Here is an 8,980-nt window from a genome sequence, read left to right on the forward strand (position 1 = left end):
AAATCCCTCTGTAGACCCTCCCAACCCTTGAGCAGACCAGCACTCCTGCCCAACTTGGTGTTGTGTTCAACCTGACTGAGGTCACCCCATCTCCAGGTGGGGACTGGGCCAACAGAACTACCCCAAATCCTAATTCCTGGGGACACCACTTGTGGCCGGCCACCAACTGGGTTTAACTCCATTCCCACCACTCTCTGGGCCTGGCCATCCAGCCAGTGTTTTACCCAATGACCCACAGGCCTAGCCAAGCTGTGAGCAGCCATTTTCTCCAGGAGGATGTTCTGGGGAAACACTCAGAAGCTTTACTGAAGTCCAGGTAGACACCACCAACACCCTTCCCTTCATCCACTACGCAGGTAGAAGACACTCAGCTTAGTCAACATGGCCCATTAGGGAATAAAACCTCCTCCAAGGACAATGGCGGGCTCTGAAATTGCCCTTTTTCACCCCAAAGTGGCCAGGTGATGGGTTTTTTTTTTGGGTGAGACCCTGCTGCTCTCTCTCAGCAGGGCTGTGACCCCTTGGCCCAAACCCAACGCAGCAAACTGCAGCATCGCCGGGCCCGGATCAACCAGCAGATCAACAAGGAGATGAGGATGAGAGCTGGGGCAGAGAACCTCTTCAGGTGAGTCCTGAAGAGCATCCCCCCAGCCCAAGGGTTTGGCTGGGAGAGGTGGAAAGAGGACCCTGGCGTCCAGGAGGCAGCTGATGTTGGCCCTGTTGGATTTGTTCAGCGTTCCCTGAACTTTGCAGCATTCATCCTAGAAATGATGTTTGGTGGAATGCTGGTGAATTTTAAGGACAAATGAAGGCTTTGAGCATCCTGGAAGGTGGGTACACAGCAGGGTGTGAGCAGGTCATGCAGTCATAGGATCATTTTGGTTGGAAGACACCTCTAGGATTGTTAAATCCAACCCTAAATGCAGCTCTGCCAAGTCCCCACTGCCCCATGGCCCTCAGCACCACATCTCCACAGCTTCTGAAGCCCTGGTCAGCCTGTTCCAGGGCTTGACAACCCTTTTGGAGAGGAAATTGTTCCTCAGGGACAACCTCAACCTCCCCTGGGGCAACTCGAAGTGTTTTTCTCTTGTCCCTTGGGAGCAGAGCCCGACCCCCCCCTGGCTCCAGGCTCCTGTCAGGAGCTGTGCAGAGCCAGAAGGTCTCCCCTGAGCCTCCTTTGCTCCAGGCTCAGCACCCCCAGCTCCCTCAGCTGCTCCTCCCCACCCTTGGCCTCTAGACCCTTCCTGGAATAACAGGAATAATGACTTTTTTTTGCAGCCCTTGTGTGTTTCTCAAATTTCTGTAGGATATCAGAGCACATACCCAGGTCTGCTGATGGAAAAAACCATCCTAAAACTGCCCTCAAATAGATTTTTTGGGGGGGCAGCTGGTTGATTTTCTCTTTTTCAGCCAAGAAAATAAGATGAACTTTTCCCTCCTGAACCTGAATGATTTCAAATCAATGGTTTATGCCCCTGGAAGAAGGGAGTGAGAGTTGTTCTGCTGAGCTACAGCAAGAAATGGTCTTTTATTGGTGGCCCAGGACAACTTGGGAGGGGCCTCCTGGGGGAGGTGAGGTTACAACCCCCACCCCTTGCTGCTTCAACCACTCTCCCACCCCTCATCTAATTAAAAACCCCAGGCTGTGAAATCCCAACGTGTCCTCCTCTTGCCTCCCCTTTACTAGAAGAAAAATAAAGAGGGGGAAAAGTGCTGGCTCAGCAAAAAAAGGGGCAGGGGAGTGAGGAAAAATGGGATGCAAAAACCATCTTAATTACTCAGCTGAGGGAATGCACTGATGGGGCTCTTTATTTTCAAGCTGGATCAGCAGTTTGGGTGTCCCAGCTGCTGTTCCTGCCTCCCACAAATCCAGTCTGAGGAAGGATTTGGGTTTCTGGTGCTCAGACGTTCTCAGAGAATCATTCAGGTTGGAAAAGATCTCTGAGATCAAGTCCAACCCTCAACCCAATGCCACCATCACCCCCAAACTACGTCCCAAATGCCACCTCTGGAGGTTTCATGAACCCCTCCAGGGCTGGAGACTCCAGCACCCCCCTGGGCAGCCTGGGCCAAGGTCTTACCACCCTGCCAGGAGAGAAATTCTTCCTCAGATCCAACTGAAACCTCCCCTGGGGCAACTTCAGCCCATTGCCTCTCATCCTATCACTGGTTACTTGGGAGAAGAGACCAACCCACCTCACTCCAACCTCCTTCCAGGGAGTTGTAGAGAGCCAGAAGGTCTCTCCTCAACCTCCTCTCCTCCAGACTCAACACCCCCAGGTCCCTCAGCCAGGAAAGGTGTTAGAAGCTCCCTCCTCAACCTCCTCTTCTCCAGACTCAACACCCCCAGGTCCCTCAGCCAGGAAAGGTGTTCCAGGGGAGGTTGAGGTTGAACATAGGGCAAAATTTCTTCCCTGAGAGGGTTGCCCAGGGCACTGGTGGAGTCCCCACCCCTGGAGGGGTTCCCAAGCCGTGGAGATGTGGTGCAGAGGGACATGGTTTAGCAGTGGGCTTGGCTGGGTTAGGTTGATGGTTGGACTTGATGATCTTCAAGGTCTTCTCCAACCCAACCAAATCTATGATTCCATGCATGGAGAAGCTTCCTTTTCATCTCTCCAGAAAGCTCTTGGGTTGTCCAGCTTGGAGCAGTGTTTGCAGCTGAAGCTGGTGGGTCTGATCTGCCAAGGAAGAAAAAAAAAACCCAACCAACCAAACCCAAAACTCCTCAACTCCTCAACGTCCTTTCCTGGAGAGGTTGCCACGAATGGTGTGCTGGAAAACGTGCTCCTGGTGGTGTTTGCTGAGGGGTGTTCAGAGGGTTTGTTTGCTGGGTAAATAAATGGGTAGAGGCAGCAGAAATCAGTTCCTGTTCAAACACCCAACCTGAGCAAAGCCCTTGGGGGAGATAAAGGTGTCACAGAGAAAGGAGATTCTGAAGGAGAAACAGAAAGGTGAGGAGCCCTGGGGGAAGGTGGAGAGGTGTGTGAAGTCCTGCAGAGCAGGGGGGTGAAAGCTCTGGACAGAAATGCCCCCTGGGGATGAGCAAATGTCACCCTGGTGTCACTGCACAGCCAACAGGCACCAATCCAGGGCTTCAAGGAGAGCTGGGATGGATTCCTGAGCTGGGACTTCAGTCACAGGACAAGGGGGAATGGTTTCAAGCTGAAAGAGGGAGATTTAGACTAGACATGAGGAAGAAATTCTTCACTGGTGGGTGGTGAGACTCTGCAAGAGGTTGCCCAGAGAGGAGGTAGAAGCCCCACCCCTGGCACCATCCCAGGTCAGGTTGGATGAGGCTCTGAGCACCCTGCTCCAGATGAATCTGTCCCTGCAGGGGGTTGGACTAGATGACCTTTAAATGTCCCTTCCAACCCCAACCACTCCATGATTCTATGAAATTAGCTGTTGATAGTATGAGAAATTAAAATAAATTTAAAAGAACAGCTGGAAGGAAGAAAGGGGAACACTCTTTAATCCTTTTTGGGAGAAAATCCTGGCAACAACAGGATCTACCTGAGTTACCTGTGTCCTGGAGGTGCTGTGAGGTGTGGAGGATTTGGTAGCAACCCAATATTGGGTTATATGGAAAGAAATGAAATTAGCTGTTGATAGTATGAGAAATTAAAATAAATTTAAAAGAACAGCTGGAAGGAAGAAAGGGGAACACTCTTTAATCCTTTTTGGGAGAAAATCCTGGCAACAACAGGATCTACCTGAGTTACCTGTGTCCTGGAGGTGCTGTGAGGTGTGGAGGATTTGGTAGCAACCCAATATTGGGTTATATGGAAAGAAGGTGCTGCCTGTGCTGATGCTTTGTGGGGAATTGCAGGAATCATAGAATGGGTTGGAAGGGACCTTTCAAAGTCATCCAGTCCAACCCCTGCAGGGAGCAGGGACAGCCCCAACTAGAGCAGGGTGCTCAGAAACCTTCCTCACTTGGGATGGTGCCAGGGATGGGGCAGCGACCACCCTGCAGGGCAACTTGGGCCAAGCTCTCACCACCCTCAGCCTCCAAAATTTCTCCCTTCTCTCCAGTCTGATGCTGAAGGATGTTTAAATGGAGCCACTGTGGTTTTGCTTTGTTTATTTGAAATAAAAACACCCCTTTGGTCTCGGGAGGTCCCAGCCAAGGGGACTCAGAGGAGGAGACAGGAAAGGACCAGAATCTTAAAAATCATTACACAGCTCCTTCTGCTGCCCTGAGCCAGGTCAGGGCAAGGTCCTTGAAGGTTGCTAGCCACAAAAATAACCCCAAAACCAACTCCAAGGCAACGTGCTCTGCAAAAACTGGGGTGGAAACCTCACCCTGGCCCAGCAGAGCTCGGGCACGTGTTGTTTTTCCTGGAGCTTGTGGTGTGATGGAGCTGGAGCAGCCAGAGCTGTGGGTTATCTCTTATCAGGGCAGATAAGAAGGTTGGAATCAGCTTGGGAGCTGGGCTTGCTGGGAGCAGGCAGCTGAAATCAGTCCCTGGTGTTTACATCTCCTGCCGTGCCACGGTGGGGAAGGGAGGGCAGGGAACAGCCCTGCTGATGGCTGAGCACAGCAAAGCTCTTCCTTTGCCCCTTTTCTGTGTTTCCCACCCCAAAATCTCTTGTCCTCCCCTCCAACCCAACCCTAAAGCGTTTTTGTTGGGTGTGGGCGAGCCCCTTGAGTGCCCCCAGCCCCATCTGAAGCTGTGCTGGAGGTGGGAGCGTGGGTGGGTGAAGGGGCTGGTTGCTCTGGGGCAGAAGTAGGTTCCTCTGAGCAAGGGGGGGACACTGTGATGAGTTTTGCCTGGCCTCAGCCTCCAAGGCACAGTCATCTGGATGCTTTGGGTCCTGAAAGGCTGAGGGAGTGGAGGTTGTTCAACCTGGAGGAGAAAAAGCTCCAGGGAGACCTTCTGGTGGCCTTCCAGTGCTTGAAGGAGCTTAAAAGAAAGATGGGGCAATATTTTGGAAGGTCTTGAGAGGATGGGGGAGGTTTGATCCCCACGGGGTTGTCTTCCAGGGCCACCAGCAACCACAAAGTCAAAGAGACAGTCGCCCTGGAGCTGAGCTACGTGAACTCCAACCTGCAGCTGCTGAAGGAGGAGCTGGAGGAGCTGAACAGCAGCATGGATGTCTACCAGAACGACAGGTACACCAGGCAGCCTCTTTGCCTTGTACCCATTCCTCTGCCTCCTTCTTCTCATCAAGATTTGGCCCTTTGGTAGGGACCACGAGGTGGTGGCTGGAGGACAGGGGAGGACTTGGGTGTGGATCAGAGTTGGTGGGAATAGTTTTAATTCCTTGGAACATCAGGGGTTTGTGTCTAGAGCTGTAAGGAGAGCAAACTCAACAGCTTTTCCTAGCTGGGACTTAGGTGTTTGGAGGGTTGGATGGTGCATCCTATGGACATGGATGTTCTAAAGCAAGAACAGGTCAGGAACAAGCATCTTCACCTTCATCATCCACCATTCCTGAGCAGGGAGTGGAGTCTCTTCTTCCAAGGAAAAAGGGATAGGACAAGAGGAAGCAGCCTCAAGTTGCCCCAGGGGAGGTTGAGGTTGTCCCTGAGGAACAATTTCTTGCCCTGGAGGGTTGCCCAGGGCTGTGCCAGGCTGCCCAGGGCAGTGGTGGAGTCCCCACCCCTGGAGGGCTTTCAAAACCATGAAGATGTGCTGCTGAGGGACACAGTTTGATGGTGGACATGGCAGTGCTGGGTTAATGGTTGGATTCCATGATCTTCAAGATCTCTTCCAACCAAAACACTTCTATGATTCCATTCTGTGTTCCCACCAGAGCATGAGATTTTTCCAGCAGGTTCCATGGGTTATTTCCCAGAAGAACAGGAAAGCTGCAGATGTCCCTGCTCCCTGCAGGGAGTTGGACCAGATGACCTTTAAATCTCCCTTCCAACCCAAACTCTTGAATGATTCAATGATCCTGAGGACTGTAGGACCAAGATGACCTAGTGGAAGGATTGTGTTGGGCTCAGAGGGTCTCCCATGGGGAGTTTCTTTGGGTGTTTGCTCTCAGAGGGTCTGTTGCAGTCTCTAACCATAACCCTGGGTCTTGGTCCTTCTTTTCTGCAGCCTCCCCAAGTTCTTCCATGTCAAGGACCCTCAGCTTTTCCAACCTGCTGCCTGTTTGCCCTGGTTTAAAAAGAAGAAAGCAGCAACAGCAACCCCAAAACCCTGCCCAGGCCCAACAAAAGCCCCTTTGTGTGCTCCAGGCGTTGGATTCGAGCAGAAATCTCGTTAGGGAAGAAGCAGTGATGATTTTTCTGCACTAATTACAGCTCTCAAAGCTGTTTATGCAGTAGGAAGAGAGGAAAGTGTGGGTGCAACCTCCCCAGCTCCTCCCTGGACTAAGGAGTGATTGGTTTCTGGAGGGAAGAAGAGGTTGGGCAAACCTGGGCTGGCGAGGGCTTGGTCCTGCTTGACCCACCTCCCTTCTCACTCTCTGCCAAACTTGTTTGGGTTGGGTTGGAAGGGACCTTTGAAGAGCCTTACACAGCCCATTTCTCCACTTTTTGGCAGCAGAAGATCCAACTAGCTGCTAAATCCCTCCAAATATGGTCCCTCCTGACTGTCATCCTGCAGCCCATCTTCAGTGCTGCTCAGCTGCCCCATTTCAATGTGGAAACACAAACCCCCTCCCCAACTGGGTCTTCCCAGGGTCATCTTCAGCCCTTTGTGATATCAAACTGGCTCTTTGATAAGAGCTGTTATTAGAAAACTGCTTTTAGGAGAGGTAGAAAAGGTCCATATCAAGCACAAAGCTGCAGCCTGAGCAAGTCCTGACCAGCACCAAAGCCCTGAGTAGCTGGTAGGAGTGGTTGGATCCATGACCTGTGTTCCCAAGGGCTGGTAATTAAAGCAGCCTCATTACTGGGGCCTGTTTTGTTGCTGTGGGACTTGCTCTGGAGACAAAAAATCAGAAGCTGGAGGAATAAGGGTGGTGGTTTCATGTGGGTTGTTTTGTGCAGCTCTTCTCTCGTGCTGCTGTTCCTGACTTCATGTTGGGAGGAGGATCCTTCTGCTGGGCAAAGTCAGCTCCTCTTCTAGTTTTAACTTCAAATAGGACCAAACACCACAGGGTTTGATGTCTTAGAAACCATAGAATCATTGAGGTTGGAAAAGGTCTTTAAGATTCAAGTTCAGTTGTTCACCCAGCACGGCCAGGTCACCACTAAAACATGTCCCTCAGCAGCACATCTTCATGGTTTTGAAAGCCCTCCAGGGGTGGGGACTCCACCACTGCCCTGGGCAACCCTCCAGGGCAAGAAATTGTTCCTCAGGGGCAACCTCAACCTCCCCTGGGGCAACTTGAGGCTGTTTCCTCTTGTCCTGTCCCTTGTCCCTTGGGAGCAGAGCCCGACCCCCCCCTGGCTCCAGGCTCCTGTCAGGAGCTGTGCCGAGCCAGAAGGTCTCCCCTGAGCCTCCTTTGCTCCAGGCTCAGCACCCCCAGCTCCCTCAGCTGCTCCTCCCCACACTTGGGCCCTAGACCCTTCCCCAGCAGCTCCGTTGCCCTTCTTTGGACATCCTCCAGCCCCTCAAGGTCTGTTTTGTCTTCTTCCAGTGAGTCCATCAGCGTCCCCATGATCCCTTTGGGCCTGAAGGAGACGAAGGAGCTGGATTTGTTGACACCCTTGAAGGTGAGCGTTGGGGTTTCTCATGCTCCATGCATTGCAGGATGATGGAGAGGAGATTCCAGGCACTTTGGGGGACGTTTGGACACATGGGTAGAGCTGGATTCTGTAGAGGAGATGCTGCAGCAGCTGAAAGATATTTTCTATTTTGGAACAGCTGTAAAAAAAATACATTTATGGGGAGGAGCTGGACTTGGGAATCTGTGAAAGTGAGAGGTGAGGGTCTGGAGATGCTGGAGAGCAAGAGCTGGGCAGGTGAGGAGATGGTTTTCCCTGGTGCAGGTTTCCTTGCAGGGAGAACAGGAAAGCTGATTGTCCAGAATCACCCAAAATCACCCTTTAAACTGTGTTGAAGGGTGACTCAAGAGTTTTCTTTCCTCATCCAGGATTTCATCAGTGAGCACTATGGAGAAGAGGGCATCTTGTTTGAGAAGGAAATCCAAGAGTTCATGGAGCTGCGGCAGGTGGGTGTCCCTTGAGCTGCAAAGTCTTGGTCAGAACTCATTGGAGGTGCCACCTTTTGCCCTGGGGGTCTCCTCATCCAACTGCACCTTTGTCCTGATGTCTTGGGGTGCACGATTCCCACCCTGGAGCACTTGGGCTTCAGTTCTTCTCTTTGGAGAAGAGGGAATAGCCAAAGCCAGCCCTTAAAGGTGAATTTTCTCCTCTCCTGCAGAACATCTCTCATAAGTAACCTCAAGCTTTGCCTTGTCCTGAAGCTTTGATCTTTGAAGCTTCTTCTCAAGCCCTTGTGAAGGGCCTGAATCTGCTCTTCAAGCCCTGTGAGGAGCCCTTCAGAGCCAGAAGCTGGGAAAAGCCCTGTGCTTAAAACAAGGAGTTAGGAGAGCTCCAACTCTTCTCCCTGTCTCAAGTCAAAAGCTCATGGGCTTTTCTAGTAAGAGCAAAAACTCCTATTTCTTCCCTAGCATCTTTTTCAACAGGCTTTGCATGAGTTTCTCTCCTAAAACAAATACCAACCCTAGGGTGGTTCAGCCAAGTGTGGCCATCTCCACAGCTCCCAGGGGGCTGGCTCCAGATTTGGGTGTTCCAGCTGGTGCTGGCACCAACCTGGTGCCTCCAGGTCTGGGCTGCCCAGTTGCAGAGAGAGCAGGAACCACTGGGAAGAGTCCAGGGGAGGCTGCGGAGCTGCTGAGGGGCTGGAGCATCTCTGTGCCAGGCCAGGCTGAGAGCCCTGGGGCTGCTGAGCTGGAGAGGAGAAGCCTCAGAGGGGATCTGAGCAGTGCTGAGCAAGAGCTCAAGGGTGAGGGTCAAGAGGATGGGGCTAGATTCTGGTCAGTGGTGCCCAGGGACAGGCCAAGGGGCAACGGGCACCAACTGGAACCCAGGAGGTGCCACCTGAGCAGGAGG

The 8,980-nt window shown here is 52.2% G+C and overlaps 1 protein-coding gene across 1 annotated transcript in view; it reads left to right on the top strand.

Annotated features, from left to right (window-relative positions):
* Window positions 1-509: 509 nt before the first annotated feature.
* RHPN1 (rhophilin, Rho GTPase binding protein 1) overlaps window positions 510-8,980 on the top strand; it is a gene marked incomplete at both ends in the record, with an annotated part of 12,622 nt that continues 4,151 nt past the window's right edge. The window contains 4 exons of the mRNA XM_008945096.1: window positions 510-625; window positions 4,988-5,116; window positions 7,543-7,618; window positions 7,999-8,076. Coding sequence (XP_008943344.1) covers window positions 510-625; window positions 4,988-5,116; window positions 7,543-7,618; window positions 7,999-8,076 — 399 coding nt within the window. The remainder of the gene's footprint in view (window positions 626-4,987; window positions 5,117-7,542; window positions 7,619-7,998; window positions 8,077-8,980) is intronic.

This window comes from Merops nubicus, unplaced genomic scaffold (genome assembly GCF_000691845.1).
Source record: "Merops nubicus isolate BGI_N331 unplaced genomic scaffold, ASM69184v1 scaffold5798, whole genome shotgun sequence".
Lineage (NCBI taxonomy): Eukaryota > Metazoa > Chordata > Aves > Coraciiformes > Meropidae > Merops > Merops nubicus.